Source organism: Salmo salar, chromosome ssa05 (assembly GCF_905237065.1).
Source record: "Salmo salar chromosome ssa05, Ssal_v3.1, whole genome shotgun sequence".
In the NCBI taxonomy this organism is placed as follows: Eukaryota; Metazoa; Chordata; class Actinopteri; order Salmoniformes; family Salmonidae; genus Salmo; species Salmo salar.
In genome coordinates, this window is record NC_059446.1 from 26,460,215 (window position 1) to 26,477,340 (window position 17,126).

Genomic DNA, 17,126 nt, shown 5'->3' on the forward strand with positions numbered 1-17,126 from the left:
AATGTGCCTACCTGATTTAGGGGACACAGTGAACAGTTGTGAGTTGGGGCCAATCTCATCGTAAAATGTTTCCTTTGTGTTAAATACAGTCTGTGAACAAACTTCAAATGTATAAATTGATGGTTTGGATTACGGAATGTCAAGGTCATATTTTTCCATATTCTGTTCCAGTTAAAAGGTTGTTCCAATTCAATTAGATATGTGGACCATACTTTAATGGTTAGCTGAGAATCTGAGCTTTCCAAAAGTTGTATATATCTTGCTCAAAAAAATAAAGGGAACACTAAAATAACATATCCTAGATCTGAATGAATGAAATAATCTTATTAAATACTTTTTTCTTTACATAGTTGAATGTGCTGACAACAAAATCACACAAAAATAATCAATGGAAATCCAATTTATCAACTCATGGAGGTCTGGATTTGGAGTCACACTCAAAATTAAAGTGGAAAACCACACTACAGGCTGATCCAACTTTGATGTAATGTCCTTAAAACAAGTCAAAATGAGGCTCAGTAGTGTGTGTGGCCTCCACGTGCCTGTATGACCTCCCTACAATGCCTGGGCATGCTCCTGATGAGGTGGCGGATGGTCTCCTGAGGGATCTCCTCCCAGACCTGGACTAAAGCATCCGCCAACTCCTGGACAGTCTGTGGTGCAACGTGGCGTTGGTGGATGGAGCGAGACATGATGTCCCAGATGTGCTCAATTGGATTCAGGTCTGGGGAATGGGCGGTCCATAGCATCAATGCCTTCCTCTTGCAGGAACTGCTGACACACTCCAGCCACATGAGGTCTAGCATTGTCTTGCATTAGGAGGAACCCAGGGCCAACCGCACCAGCATATGGTCTCACAAGGGGTCTGAGGATCTCATCTCGGTACCTAATGGCAGTCAGGCTACCTCTGGCGAGCACATGGAGGGCTGTGCGGCCCCCCAAAGAAATGCCACCCCACACCATGACTGACCCACCGCCAAACCGGTCATGCTGGAGGATGTTGCAGGCAGCAGAACGTTCTCCACGGCGTCTCCAGACTCTGTCACGTCTGTCACATGTGCTCAGTGTGAACCTGCTTTCATCTGTGAAGAGCACAGGGCGCCAGTGGCGAATTTGACAATCTTGGTGTTCTCTGGCAAATGCCAAACGTCCTGCACGGTGTTGGGCTGTAAGCACAACCCCTACCTGTGGACGTCGGGCCCTCATACCACCCTCATGGAGTCTGTTTCTGACCGTTTGAGCAGACACATGCACATTTGTGGCCTGCTGGAGGTCATTTTGCAGGGCTCTGGCAGTGCTCCTCCTGCTCCTCCTTGCACAAAGGCGGAGGTAGCGGTCCTGCTGCTGAGTTGTTGCCCTTCTACGGCCTCCTCCACGTCTCCTGATGTACTGGCCTGTCTCCTGGTAGCGCCTCCATGCTCTGGACACTACGCTGACAGACACAGCAAACCTTCTTGCCACAGCTCGCATTGATGTGCCATCCTGGCTGAGCTGCACTACCTGAGCCACTTGTGTGGGTTGTAGACTCCATCTCATGCTACCACTAGAGTGAAAGCACCGCCAGCATTCAAAAGTGACCAAAACATCAGCCAGGAAGCATAGGAACTGAGAAGTGGGTCTGTGGTCATCACCTGCAGAACCACTCCTTTATTGGGGGTGTCTTGCTAATTGCCTATAATTTCCACCTGTTGTCTATTCCATTTGCACAACAGCATGTGAAATTTATTGTCAATCAGTGTTTCTTCCTAAGTGGACAGTTTGATTTCACAGAAGTGTGATTGACTTGGAGTTACATTGTGTTGTTTAAGTGTTCCCTTTATTTTTTTGAGCAGTGTATATTATAGAGATCAGTGCTTTCGGGAGCCCAGATAACGTATTTATTATTTATAAATCCCATCATTACATAGTTCGGTGGTTGGGTTTCCTAAAGGGACTTCATAGGCCAGCATAGGCCAGCAATAAAATATTTGTCTGGTAATTTGTATGTGTCTTTCAAATCTTGGAATGTTCTTGAACCATTACTGTCCATGATATCAGCAATGGTACGGATTCCACATTTGAACCATTGGGGGGCATGCAAAATACCACCCTCCGGATTGCAAGGCATTATTGTGAAATATTGGAGTATGGGCATGCCATTTTGGTTCCCAGTTACATTGTTTTTCAATTTTAGAAGTTGTTTGAGCAACAATAGGACCAACACTTAGCAGTGTTGAAGAGATACAATATATCAGTGAAGACCCCCTCTTCCAGGGCAATAGGAGACACCACATTTCTCTATATACTCCGCCAGGGTGTGGAAAAATCATGTATAAACCAATATAGGATGGGACAAAATGCTAGTGCCTGGAAATACAATTTAAAGTTTGCTACTGTTAGTCCTACGTCTTTCCCCCAATTGCAAGTTTGTTCATTTTAATTTTAAAACAGTACTATGGATTTTATCCCAATAGCCAGAAGGGGGAGACAAAGGAAGCATTGAACTACAGAAATTTAGCTGTGGCAATATTAATTTTGACATTAGATATTCGGCCGGTTAAAGCAACTGGGATATTAGTCCATCTACTGAGGTCGAATTTAATTGATTTGAGCGTTCTGTTAAAGTTTCTGGCAATGGTTTTATCTAAGGGAGGATATATCTATTCCCAAATATTTCAAATGGGAAACGATTGGGATTAGATAAGTAGAGATGGAGTCCTCCTTCAGGGTCTTGAGAGGCAGTAGGGCAGATTTGGTTAGAATCATTTAGTTTAGAACTTGAGACAGAGATTAATTTGTCTACGATCTTCAGGACAGGTCAGTACTACTAAGATACTGACCGGTTGCATCCTCTACAACCAAAGTGATCCTCTTGAAGAACAATCTGGCCTTAAATGGCCATGTACTCTTATAATCTCCACCAGGCACAGCCAGAAGAGGACTGGTCACCCCTCAGAGCCTGGTTCCGTCTAGGTTTCTTCCTATGTTCCTGCCTTTCTAAGGACTTTTTCCTAGCCACCTTGCTTTTACATCTGCATTGCTTGATGTTTGGGGTTTTATGCTGAGTTTCTGTATAGCACTTTGTGACATCTGCTAATGTAAAAAGGGATTTATAAATATATTTGATTGACTTGGAGGGTTTGAGATATCTTACCTTACCCAGACAATGTATCGTGAGCGTATAACAAGATAACGTGATTTGTTGAATTGAGAGGTATTGATGGAATTTCTTTCGATTGTTGAATTGCCTGGGCCAGGGGCTCCATAGACAATATAAATAGCAGAGGTGTGATTGGATCACCTTGCTTGCTACTTCTAGTTATTCTGAACAGAACAGATAATGCCTGTATTCCTGCCAATTTTTTTTTTTTAAGTCTAACAAAGAGTCACTGACCAACAACCAAAACAAAACAGTTTTAGGAGGGGTTCTGAAAGACACTAGCAACACCTGGAACCTAAAAGACACCCACCATGAGACACCCACCATGGGCGCTCACTAAATTGGCCCAAGAAGAGGAAAACAAAACAAAAACCCATACCAAACTTAAAGACAGGACGCAAACAAAAAGGGTGGAGAAAAACTGAAACTGAAACAAAATAGGGAGAGCCAACTAAAGGTGTAAAACCTCCGCATCTATCAAGAGCACTGGGCCAGCCACTCTTAAATAGCACCTGTGCCAGCACAGGTGAAACACCTTCCCACTAACGAGACGGCAACAAGCACAGGTGTAACACATACTGACTTACGAGCTGACACCCATCGGTGCACCCTACGTGCTAACGAGCTATACATCCAACCTCAAAACATAAAAGGAAAAACCAAAGCCTGTATGGCTGAAGGACTGGCATATAGTACTTTAATCATATTAATAAAATTGGAGCCAAGTCCCATATGTTCCAAAACTGACGATTCAAGTCTATCAAAAGCTTTTTCTGTGATCTTTATAGAAACGAGAGAATCTTTGGTTAATTCATTTTGGTTCTCAGAGTAATTCACCTGGTTCAGACTCAATAGTTGCAATATCCTCTAATTGATCATTACTCCGAAGCTTGTTAGCCAGTAGACGACTGGGTTGATTGACATTGAACTAATGGTTGAGTCTAACTCGATAGATTGCAAATTCTGCTGTCTGTCATATCAATAGATTTAGTTGTGTCTTGACTTTGAAAAGAGTAGTCGCTACCTTCTCTGAAAAAAGTGTTTGTTGAGAACACTGTCTTTTCCAATTCTAATATCTTCTTTCATTTTGACAAACATTTCCAAACAGTTCAGTTAATCAGTAAAACCTTTCATACATTTATTTAAAATGTACCGCCCACATCATTTTGTGTTTTTGTCAAGCATATTGTTTGGTAAATTCAATATTTGAATGACCATTTTGACAAGCTGAGTCAGAATGATGATGGCTGTCAATGTCGTAATAATACAGGTGACACACAGGTGTGCCCTCTACTTCTAGCCCCATAAAACACAAATAATTAGCATATCAAAACATTGGTAATAATACCATTACTGTTTGGGTCACTATGTGGGTGGAGACCCGGCTTCAAATACTATTTGAAATCATGTTAATACTTTGAGCGTTTGTTTTAGTCTGCCTGGAGTGTTAGGTGGGTGGGGTTTGCATTTCTGGGACTTTTCTATTGGTTCCATTGCAACTGGCAAGCTCAATTGAGCAAAGCTAAAGTTTTTGAAATGATTTAATATAGTATTTCAACTCAGGTCACTGTGGGGGATATCTCGTCAGCAATTTTTCACGTGGCAGTGACCATTTGACCTCCAAGCCATAGATCAGTCAAAAAGAACAGCTGGCCAGTAGCAAGAAGCCAGTCAAAGAAGGCCAGCAACTGGAAAATTACATGTGGCATGTTTGTAACTGGCTTTGTCAATAGACCTAACTAATTAACTTAATGGACCCAAGTTATATCACTGCACTCTATACTCCTCTGTAAACTGGTCATCTCTGTATACCTGTCGCAAGACCCACTGGTTGATGCTTATTTATAAAACATTCTTAGGCCTCACTCCCCCCTATCTGCGATATCTACTGCAGCCCTCGTCCTTCATATACAACACCCGTTCTGCCAGTCACATTCTGTTAAAGGTCCCCAAAGCACACACATCCCTGGGTCGCTCGTCTTTTCAGTTCGCTGTAGCTATCGACTGGAACGAGCTTCATCTCTTCATTCAAAGACTCAATCATGGACACTCTTACTGACAGTTGTGGCTGCTTCACGTGATATATTGTTGTCTCAACCTTCTTGCCTTTGTGCTGTTGTCTGTGCCCAATAATGTTTGTAAAATGTTTTGTGTTGCTACCATGTTGGGCTGCTACCATGTTGTGTTTCTACCATGTTATTGTAATGTTGTCCCCGCAGGAGGCCTTTTGCCTTTTGGTAGGCCGTCATTGTAAATAATAATTTGTTCTTAACTGACTTGCCTAGTTAAATAAAGGTTAAATAAAATAAAATATATGCATATGGGTTTATGAAAACACTAGGAATCCGAGAACCTTGTAGTAAAATGACAATAAAAATACCAAGAAGGATGATTAATGAAAAGTTATTGGACCAAGAACCATTGAAGAGTAAATAATTAAATTATATCGTCAATGAATAGGGTTGGTGTTCATTCCATTCAAATTCCTCTCAGTTCAAAGAATGATTGAAATCCAATTAATGGAGAGAAAAATGTATTCAAAGTATCTCCCCTTGATTGTCTGACAGCAATACTATTATAGTTATATCAAAAAGATCCATTAGCTATCAAGCACAGTTATGTAATTTTATAGACCTCATGATTGTGTGTTGTTGTAGTGTTCTATATGAAAGGCGTAGCTAAGTGTCATGGACTAGTATTTAGAACATGTGAATTGTATTTCACCTTGGAAAAAGCCCATTAAAATCCAGTAGTCAGTGAAGGAATGTGGGATAAATCTTCTAAAGGAACACTCTAACTGACTTGGTATAATTACAGAGTAATTACCCAACATGCTCAAACTCCTTATCATTGGGCAAATGCAACGCCAGGGTTGTGGGTTCGATTCCCACGGGGGGGCAGTACAAAAAGAAAATGTAAAAAATAAATAAATACAAATAAAAATGCATGAAATGAAATGTATGCATTCACTACTGTAAGTCGCTCTGGATAAGAGCGTCTGCTAAATGACTAAAATGTAAATGTAAATGCAGTGGAGTATGCACTGCAGGAGTGTGTGTGTGTGTGTGTGTGTGTGTGTGTGTGTGTGTGTGTGTGTGTGTGCGTGTGCGCGCGCATGAGCATGTGTGCATAAGTGAGTGCATTGCAGGGTGGTACGGAATAATACTCTGTCTGCCAAGTAGTAGTAAATTATATAATAAGCGTTAGTCATTTGAAAAGAATGAGTAATGCTATACACCATTGAAAATAATAATGGCCTAACTCCTGTCCACCCTCCTAGAAAGAATATGCTGCATAAATGCTTCAACTACAAGTGAATATAAGATGAAGAGAAGAGTTGAGTACATAGTATGCAAAATATTTATTAAGTAGGCTACTGTAGCTTTACAATGAATACAAAACATAGCAAAAACATTTCAAAGGGAAAAGTGGTATGGATGGTATGCGTGCGGTTACATGCACACAATAATGTGGTTATTGTGGTTAGTCAGATTAATATAATGGTTCGATTAAACCGTTTACATGCTTTGCAAGAAGAACGAATTCCCTAATAATCCTGTTTACATGGACACATCTGAAATAGGGCTACCCGATGGCACTGATAAATGCAGCAAATCACCAATCAAAATAAACGTTCTACCACAGCGAACATTTTATTTTTGGGAATCATATTTGATTCTGAGTTCGAACGTATAAAGTTTGTATGTGAAAACTACTTCTAAGATGCATTCATTCAGCTGTTCCAAACACTCCGCTCGCATTAACAAGGGAGGCTCGATCGGCTGGTACGAGCACATTCACAGATCAAATACACCGCTGGAACACCGAGTTTACAAGTCCTAATAATTCGAAAGATTGCTCAGAAAACAATGTGTTTTAATTGGCGTATGTTTACTTAGATTTTGACTTTACGGCGACTACAACAAACAGAGCAAGGGGTTTGAGTGACTATTGCAAAGTCTGCCTACTGCCATAATCAGTTTCATATCGAATTATTAGTGTGCATGTAAATGTGCTCAGAAATCTGTCTTTAAACTAGGTTCTCCTCACAATCCATCAAAATGCATTCATCTTCACCAGGAGAAGTAGCAACAAGTGTTAATTCATTTGTTTATGAAAACCAATGGGGAAGGTGGAAATGTAAATGCATTTCTTTTACGTTCAACAATCATCATTCTGGACCATGGAGAAAAAGAAAGTACACAAACTCGACCACGAACCCGCGCAATATTCTTCCGCCAGTCTCTTCTTATCAACTGTGCAAGATTTGGCACCCGATGGAGAGACATAAGGAGGAGAATGTGTCTGAATGGTAGTCCTTGGAACAACAACATCTCTGGGTGTATTGTTAAGTTTGAAATGGGCGTCATTGGGAGCTTTTCTGCACATACCTGCTTTAATCAAAGCGGTGGAGTCCAAGCATAATTTCTTCTGTTTCTTTAGAGCACGCGCAATCTGTTTCCAGTAGGCTTTGACGTTGGACTCGTACCCAGGGCAAGTGGCTGGTTTGGCCACATATTTGCAGTCGAAACTTGTTTCCCCCTTTTTGCAGTTCACGCCAAGCACAAAGGCATCATCACCTGTCGCAACCCAAGTGCACTGCGTCTTGTCTTTGGCGGAGAATTTGCCCTTGAAAACACCCTTTCCTCTGGGGCTGCTGTCTTTATGCGCTGGAGACGGGACGGAGGGCTTTGGTCCCTCTTTTCCTTTCTTCTTCATCCCGATTTTTTGGATCCTTGACATTTAGCAACCATAAGCTGCTGAGATATGCAGGCAATAACCATCAAGACGGCTAAATTGGTAAGGAGCGCCATGTCCCGCTAAAATATCTGCAGAAATGGCATAGTTATTAGTACAGTAGGCCTCCAATTCCTTCCAATTCAAATAATTGATACTGTAGCCTGTTACAACATGGCAGCAGAGATTTATGGAGTATAATGGCAGATAATATTTAACACAACATAAGTGGTTATTTTAGACAGCTCACCTCTGGATTTGGGAAGATGGAAATGATTCAATTTCGTTACGACACCTGGGGAACGTGCATGTGGCATTTATAGAGCACCGACACACCCACCACCCCCTTATTCCCTCACGCCACTCACATGGAACATGGGCCTAAATGCGCGCGCGACACACACACACACACACACACACACACACACACACACACACACACACACGTTTGTTTTACAATTGATTCCCATTCAAAATCCTATTTTTCCTAACCTAACCCTTAACCTAACCATAATGGTAACCCCAAATCCCTAACTCTAATTGCAACCCTATCCCTAATTGTAAACCTAACCCCTAAACCGAGAATAGTAATTTTACTTGTGCTGTCTGGTTTGCTTAATATAAAGAATTTTGAATTATTTATACTTTTATATTTTAACAATTAAATGCACTTTTAAAACTTAAGTATATTTAAAACCAAATACTTTTAGAATTTTACTCAAGTAGTATTTTACAGGGTGACTTTCACTTTTACTTGAGTCATTTTCTATTAAGGTATCTTTACTTTTACTCAAGTATGACAATTGGGTACTTTTTCCACCACTGGTTTATGCACCCATTAACTGTTCTAGTAAAAGTGCAGTGAGCAACGAATTGAAAAAAATATATATTTTAAAGAAGTTGATACAACAGCGTCACTTAATGGGGGGAAAAGAGGCACTGCACCTCTAAAAGGGGTGTATTTAAGACAAAGAAAAACATTGTCATCAAAAACGGTTTGCCTGCTGGTATTTAAAAAATAGTGAGAGAAAGGCTTTGAACCTAAAGCAAGGCATTAAGGAACACAGACACACTAAAAAGAATTAGAACACACATTTATTCATTACATACACATGTCGACATTCATTCATTGATTGTGACCTTTCAGTCCAATGAAGCAGTGGTAGAGCTGAATATGCCACTCTACTATGTAAATTACACAACCTTATGCATTTCAATACATGGTTTATGGTGATACAAACATACACATAAACAAACATACAAAAAAGGCAAAACCAATGGCGTATCTGCCTTAGGAGAGTCCATTATAAGGTATCATAGGTTTGTCTGACACTAAAACCAAACTGTAAAAAAACTGTCACCAACAGTAAAAACTGTCAACCAAAATGAGTACCATGTGAAAGATGATGGATTGAACTATCTGTCCATACCCGATCCACACATTCAGATATGGAGGCTTTAAGTTGTCATTGTGACCCTTGGAATTACGTTTTTGGTATTGGTCTCGATGGAACTTAATATTAAGTAACTGGTTTCACAGCTTTTTTTTGTTTACAAAATGTTTTGGTCAAAGTGTTACCTGAAATGAACATTTTTAGTTGGCACAAACTTAGCTCTAAAAATTAATCAATTTAAGATTATGTTTGCTCAAATTGTCTCATATGTTAATTAAACTATGAATTATTATTTGGGTATCTTAACTAAAAAAGGCTGTGGAACTAATTGCAACAACTTAGATATTTGACACACATGATTACATTGTACATGTTCATTTATACAGTAATTCATATTCAACATGTGGGATTTGAACTCACAACCTCTTGGTTCACAGCATGCCAATTTTCCTGCTATGCCACCATGCCTGTCAATGGCTGATTTCACCTGTATTGAAACACTTTGTACTTCAGCAAGTAAATATCAGATCTGTTAAAAGTACATTCGAGAATAAATATTTTATTTATCATAGTGATTAAGGAGTAACTTGCTCCCGAGTGGCGCAGCGGTCTTAGGCACTGCATCTCAGTGCTAGAGGCGTCACTACAGACGCCCTGGTTTGAATTCAGGCTGTATCACAACCAGCAGTGATTGGGAGCCCCATAGGGCGGCGCACAATTGGCCCAGCGTCGTCCAGGTTTGGCCGGTGTTGGCTGTCATTGTAAATACGAATTTGTTCTTAACTGACTTGCCGAGTTAAATAAAGGTTAAATAAATAAAACAATTAAAACAGAGTAACATGCCCCACCAACATTAGACAACAATACAGAAAAACATAAAATTGCTGAAATAACTAAGTTAAATCAATGATGAGAGAAAAGTCCGATTAACTGATAATTGACACTGACATGGTGGCATAGCAGGAAGATAGGAATGCCATGAACCAAGAGGTTGTGAGTGCAAAGCCCAGGAGAGGATATGTTGAATAATAATGACTGTATAAATGAACAATGTAATGATGTATGTCAACGTGCATCAGATATGTAAGTTGAAACATTGTATGTTAAAACCACTATGTTGCACACCTTTATTAGTTAAGATTCACAAATAATTTATAGTTGAATGAACATATGAGACAAGTTTTCTAGAGTTGGAGCTAAGTTGGGCCAACTATTTTTTTGTTTCTTGAGGTAACACTTGGACTGAAAAGTTCAGTAAACTAAAACAGACTATGTAACTAGTTACTTAATAATAATTTGTTGAAACAAGTAGTTTTTGTATTACAGTGCACCAATCATGGTGAAATGGCAGGCTGGAAAGTTGTTTGATCGATAGCAGTGTCAGCATGATCATTTCCACGAAGAGGGTGTTAGAACTCTCTTCTACCATTTATCAAAGTCATTTTCTGGAAAACCACTCTGAGCACCTCATTAGTCAGACTTTTGAAGTAATCTTCAAAAGAAATCTAAATCTGGGAAAGAGGGAGCAAAAAGTAAATATAGTGAATAGGTTTACGTTTCGCACACTCGGTAAAATACTCAACATACTTTTTACAGACCTGAGTTAATTTCAGATATTTGATTGACAGACATACTTTTTCATACAAATGATCATCATGATAATATACAATGCTATGACTACAATTAAGAAAATATCAACAGCAAACTTTTTAAACTCACCTTCATTATTAGTTCTGAAACCAATCAATGACATAGGAACAGATGCCTTGGAGTGACCGCCAACAATACTCTTGTGCCAGCTGTTTGGCATTGCTCTTGACAGTGGGCTTAGTTGGTTTCAGAGCGGTTGGTTTGGGGGTCAGAAGCTTTTTTAGTACAGCTGTCTTGTTCACTGCTGGCTTGATTGGTTTTGCGCCTGCTGGTTTTGAAGCTGCTGGTTTTGAAGCTGCTGGTTTTGCTGCTGCTGGTTTTCCCTGCTCAGGTCTGGATTGCAGTGCCTTTGTAGGTGCTGGTCTTGCTTCTGTTCTGGCTTTTTCAGGTTTTGTAGGTGCTGGTCTTGCTTCTGGTTTTGCTGGCTCTGGTCTGGCTTTCTCTGGTTTAGTTTGCTCCGGTCTTGCCTGCTCTGGTCTTGCTGATTTAGCTTCAGGCTTGGTTGCGGCAGGCTTAGCCTGCTTGGTGAATGGTACCTTGGGGGTCTCTGGTTTTGCCTGGTTTGGCTCTTGGGCTTTCTCTGTCTTTTCAGGGATTGCTGCTGGTGCGGCCTCTGGCGTGGAGGAAGCAGAGAACACCATCTGGGCGTCTTCCGGTGCCCTCTTGCACATTTGAGGCTTGATAGCTTTGGGTGCATGGCAGGCATTCTGGAGTTTCCTCAGGTCCCACATGATCTGGGTGAAATAGTGGTGAGGGTTGTTGTTGTAGGGACGGCACATTTGGGGCTTACCCGTGTACTCGCACCAGTAGGTTCTCTCGGCACCCTGGCACGATATCCTCAGCCTGGTGACATTTCCCTGGCCGGTGACGCTCATGGTGCAGAAGTCCTTTGCCTTGTTGTTGAACTGGATGGGGTCCTCCCAGGCACTCTTCCTGTTCTCTGCAGCAGCAATAGCAGCACCACCATTGCCTGCCCTCGTGTTGCCATTCTCATTCTGTCCCTCCACTGCCCAGAGACAGCAGGCGAGGAGCAGCAGTGCACTGGCCCGAGTCCACATGGTTATACCAGATGCTTGAGTTTGAGAGAGGGAGTGAGATTGGGACTGTAGAAGCTGAGGGTCCCTCTTGCTATTTATGGGCTTTGCACACAAAGAGGACATTCAGGTGAAAAAAAGTCTGGGTTACAAGAGCCCTCCTGAAGAGGGGAGGAGAGTAGTGCCCCCCTCTGCAATGTGACTATAATTTATGGTTGTCTAGCGACTGTCAATGAAATCCAGGGCCACATGCAAAACCAATTGGGATGAAGCAAAATAGGCCGGGAACATTGATGCCCACATGTTTAACCAGGTTTTATATAATCGCCCATACTACAAATGTTTAATTGAGAAATATGTCAAGCACGACTTTGTGGACTTTATCGCTTGAGAACAATTCCCCAGACTGCCATTCATTTTGAGAAGCTTGGCGCACTGATGCCAACATAATATTTATCTAATCGTCCACCACGCCACTTTAATCATTCACCATGCCAATTTTTTCCCCTCAGTTTTAGATACTGTTCATCTCAATACCACAACGTGTCTTAAAATGCTATCCTGCAAGGACATGTTGAATTGTTCAAGGTTCATTGCTGTTTTAAAGGTAGTTGAGGTTTACAACCATACAGCACAGTCTATAATTTCCTTCCAAATATAAACACAATAAAATCTGAAACTGGAGACTGGGGAGAAACTTGAGGAAAAGAATCCAAGAAGTTCCAAACAAATATGCATGTGGGTGGTGGTAGGCCAATCTAGCGTGTCACACAGGAAGTAATTACTGTGCCAGTTAAGAAAGAACAAGAATAACCCATAATAGAGTTGCTGACTCGAGACAACGGTATGTATATAACATGGCTGTTCAGCGAGTGTGTGTGTCTGACATAGTAAGGGGGGTAGCAGCACATGCCTCTTGCAGCTTTATTTTCCTAGCAATCAATCCTAATGGGGAAGAAAGGGCTCCTTGTGAGTGACGCGGACTCTGTCATGTAAACATCCGGTGCAGGTTCGCTTCACTTTGTGGAATCAAAGGATCGCACTCTGTGGCCGCAAGCCAAACGAGGGGCCAGGCATTTATCCATCCCACTCTCTCCCTCTTCATGTCAATGGTTACAGATGGGGCGGCAGGTAGCCTAGTGGTTAGAGCGTTGGACTAGTAACCGGAAGGTTGCAAGATTGAATCCCCGAGCTGACAAGGTAAAAATCTGTCGTTCTGCCCCTGAACAAGGCAGTTAACCCCCTGTTCCTAGGCCGTCATTGAAAATAAGAATTTGTTCTTAACTGACTTGCCTAGTTAAATAAAAAGATGCTTTGCAAAGGTGGTGAACCAAAATCACTGCAGACAGCCTGATGAACTAGGGTTGTAAAGGGAGGGTATATTACTGGGAACTTTTGAAGTTTACCAGTAAACTACCAGAATTTTGGTATCTTTTAAAGATTTTATGTAATCTATCACAATACATCTAGTGGCCCTTTTGGGTACTTCAGATTATCACAGGTGTCTGTCATTATCTCTGGACCTGTGTGGCCTTATCACATCTAAAATATATGAAATAAGATGATAAAAAAATGTATTACGACAAAGCTGTGAAACATTATCCTAAATATAAACCATAAACTAAGGGAATACCATTGCTGTTTAATATGAGGGTTTCAGCATTAAATATCCTTTACTTAATTTTTTACACTTTTATTTATTTTACTATTTCAATATGTATTTGTTGTCAATGTTTTGGTGTCAAACTGGTGGCTAGCTACATAGCCGTCTTTGTATCAAAGATAATTGTGTAGTTTAGAGTAATTAGAGTAATTATCGAGGTTAGCTAGCCAGCTGTTTTCGTCCTTCTAACTTAGTCAACACTGCTAGCTAGCCAACTAGCCAACTTCTACCGACTAGCAGCACTGTAGAAACTATTACATTACAACGGAACGACTTGATTAGTGTAGTGTTAGCTAGCTACATAGTTGTCTTTGCTGTCTTTGTATCTAAGATAATTGTGTAGTTTAGAGTAATTATCGAGGTTAGCTAGCCAGCCAGCCAGCCGCGCCGCAACGCGACGCCGTTGTCCAGACTCCAGACTTAGTCAACACACCTAGTCATCATCAAACCCACTGCTAGCTAGCCAACCTTTTCTGACTAGCAGCACTGTAGAAACTAATACATTACAACGGAACGATTTGAGTGCAGTGTTAGCTAGCTACATAGTTGTCTTTGTCATAGTTTGATAATTGTGTAGTTTAGAGTAATTATCGAGGCTAGCTAGCCAGCTATTTTCGTCCCCCGCGACGCCATTTTTCCAAACCTAGCCAACTATTACCGACGAGCAGCATTGTAGAAACTAAATACATTACAAAGGAACGTCTTGATTAGTGCTATGTTAGCTAGCTACATAGTTGCTTTTGTATCATGATAAGGTGTAGTACTGAAACTATCGAGGTTACCTAGCCAGCTACACGTTCAAACAAAGTCAACAACGCAGCCACTGCTAGCTAGCCTACTTCACCAGCCAGCAGTACTGTAGCATTTGTCATTTTAGTCAATAAGAATTTTGCAACGTAAGCTTAGCCTGTTAGGGCTAGGGGGCATGTAGCTCTCTTCACGACAACAGACACAGGTTGGTTCTTTGAAACGGGCGTTTATTGCATTGCACGTCTTTTTCTCCGATGCATCCACGTCACGCCGTGAGAACTATATGTTTGAATGAACACAGTAACGTTGATAAATTATACAGTACTGAAACAAAGAAATACAAATGGCGCTCGGCGCAACAATACAAATGGCGCTTGGCGCGACAATACAAATGGAACTTGGCGCGACTATAAACAAAGTTCTATAGGTTGAACAAAATACCTCGTTGGCTGCTTGTCCTGAAAAGAGGTTCTTGAATTCTTAAAGTCCCTTGAAAGTCCCTTTACTGTCTTTCTTAGCCTCTGCCATCAACAATTATGACTCAGACTAAGATCTGCTTAAGTTAGATTGCACACAGTCAATTAACAAATTCCGTAGCAGTAACACAACAGAGAACTTTAGTTCCGGGATGGAACATAAAAACACAATCAATGGCCAAACGTTAATTTACCTGTTACATCACATTTAAATTCTTATCTATACATCAATAAATCATTTATTTATTTACTACATCAAATAAACCTTGAATTATGTATTAATCATGCATAGTGAACACATCATCTATGTAACAACACTTACAGGGCAGTATTGACACGGCCGGATAAAAAACGTACCCGATTTAATATGGTTACTACTCCTGCTCAGTAACTAGAATATGCATATAATTATTGGCTTTGGATAGAAAACACCCTAAAGTTTCTAAAACTGTTTGAATGCTGTCTGTGAGTATAACAGAACTCATATGGCAGGCCAAAACCTGAGAAGATTCCATGCAGGAAGTGGCCTGTCTGACAAGTTGTGTTTCATCTTGGCTCTTTTTATTGAAGACTGAGGATCTTTGCTATAACGTGACACTTCCTACGGCTCCCATAGGCTCTCAGAGCCCGGGAAAAAGCTGAACGATATCGAGGCAGCCTCTGGCTGAAACACATTATCGCTTTTGGCAAGTGGCCGATCAGAGTACTATGGGCTTAGGCGCGTGCCCGAGTCGACCCCATGCTTTATTTTCTTTCGTCTGTTTACCTAAACGCAGATTCCCGGTCGGAATATTATCGCTTTTTATGAGAAAAATGGCATAAAAATTGATTTTAAACAGCGGTTGACATGCTTCGAAGTACGGTAATGGAATATTTAGAAAAAAATTTGTCACGAATTGCGCCATGCTCGTCACCCTTATTTACCCTTTCGGATAGTGTCTTGAACGCACGAACAAAACGCCGCTATTTGGATATAAGGATGGATTATTTGGGACCAAACCAACATTTGTTATTGAAGTAGAAGTCCTGGGAGTGCATTCTGACGAAGACAGCAAAGGTAATAACATTTTTCTTATAGTAAATCTGACTTTGGTGAGTGCTAAACTTGCTGGGTGTCTAAATAGCTAGCCCTGTGATGCGGGGCTATCTACTGAGAATATTGCAAAATGTGCTTTCACCGAAAAGCTATTTTAAAATCGGACATATCGAGTGCATAGAGGAGTTCTGTATCTATAATTCTTAAAATAATTGTTATGCTTTTTGTGAACGTTTATCGTGAGTAATTTAGTAAATTCACCGGCAGTGTTCGGTGGGAATGCTAGTCACATGCTAGTCACATGCTAATGTAAAAGGCTGGTTTTTGATATAAATATGAACTTGATTGAACAAAACATGCATGTATTGTATAACATAATGTCCTAGGGTTGTCATCTGATGAAGATCATCAAAGGTTAGTGCTACATTTAGCTGTGGTTTGGGTTTATGTGACATTATATGCTAGCTTGAAAAATGGGTGTCTGATTATTTCTGGCTGGGTACTCTGCTGACATAATCTAATGTTTTGCTTTCGTTGTAAAGCCTTTTTGAAATCGGACAGTGTGGTTAGATTAACGAGAGTCTTGTCTTTAAAATGGTGTAAAATAGTCATATGTTTGAGAAATTGAAGTAATAGCATTTCTAAGGTATTTGAATAACGCGCCACAGGATTCCACTGGCTGTTACGTAGGTGGGACGATTTGGTGCCACCTACCCTAGAGAGGTTAACTTTCTGAACATTCGAGACGTGTAGTCCACTTGTCATTCCAACCTCCTTTGCATTAGCGTAGCCTCTTCTGTAGCCTGTCAACTATGTGTCTGTCTATCCCTGTTCTCTCCCCTCTGCACAGGCCACACAAACGCTTCACACCGCGTGGCCGCTGCCACTCTAACCTGGTGGTCCCAGCGCGCACAACCCACATGGAGTTCCAGGTCTCCGGCAGCCTCTGGAACTGCCGGTCTGCGGCCAACAAGGCAGAGTTCACCTCAGCCTATGCTGCCCTCCAGTCCCTCGACTTCTTGGCGCTGACGGAAACATGGATTACCACAGATAACACTGCTACTCCTACTGCTCTGTCCTCGTCTGCCCACGTGTTCGCGCATACCCCGAGAGCATCTGGCCAGCGGGGTGGTGGCACTGGAATCCTCATCTCTCCCAAGGGGACATTCTCTCTTTCTCCCCTGACCCATCTGTCTATCTCCTCATTTGAATTCCATGCTGTCACAGTTACCAGCCCTTTCAAGCTT

General features: G+C 41.2%; 2 protein-coding genes and 1 long non-coding RNA gene across 3 annotated transcripts; all 3 read right to left on the reverse strand.

Moving 5' to 3' along the window:
* Window positions 1–6,481: 6,481 nt before the first annotated feature.
* On the reverse strand, window positions 6,482–7,968 carry fgfbp1a (fibroblast growth factor binding protein 1a). The gene is given in 2 exon segments (XM_014199280.2): window positions 6,482–7,863; window positions 7,866–7,968. Coding segments are annotated over 2 exon segments (651 nt in total). The 5' UTR covers window positions 7,954–7,968; the 3' UTR covers window positions 6,482–7,300.
* Window positions 7,969–8,953: 985 nt separating this feature from the next.
* Window positions 8,954–12,043, reverse strand: LOC106604540 (fibroblast growth factor-binding protein 2). Its single transcript, XM_014199279.2, has 2 exons — window positions 10,990–12,043; window positions 8,954–10,781 (listed from the first exon to the last, which is right to left on the reverse strand). The coding sequence occupies exon 1, from the start codon at window positions 11,976–11,978 to the stop codon at window positions 10,998–11,000; it is 981 nt and encodes a 326-aa protein (XP_014054754.2). The 5' UTR covers window positions 11,979–12,043; the 3' UTR covers window positions 8,954–10,781; window positions 10,990–10,997.
* Window positions 12,044–14,573: 2,530 nt separating this feature from the next.
* Window positions 14,574–15,021, reverse strand: LOC123743243 (uncharacterized). The gene is made up of 2 exons (XR_006770048.1): window positions 14,809–15,021; window positions 14,574–14,646 (listed from the first exon to the last, which is right to left on the reverse strand). It is a non-coding gene; the product is annotated as an uncharacterized lncRNA (long non-coding RNA).
* Window positions 15,022–17,126: the final 2,105 nt, after the last annotated feature.

What these genes read in the sequence shown, in the direction of transcription:
- LOC106604540 (XM_014199279.2), bottom strand. Translation starts at nt 11,978, where the DNA reads ATGTGGACTCGGGCCAGTGCACTGCTGCTCCTCGCCTGCTGTCTCTGG.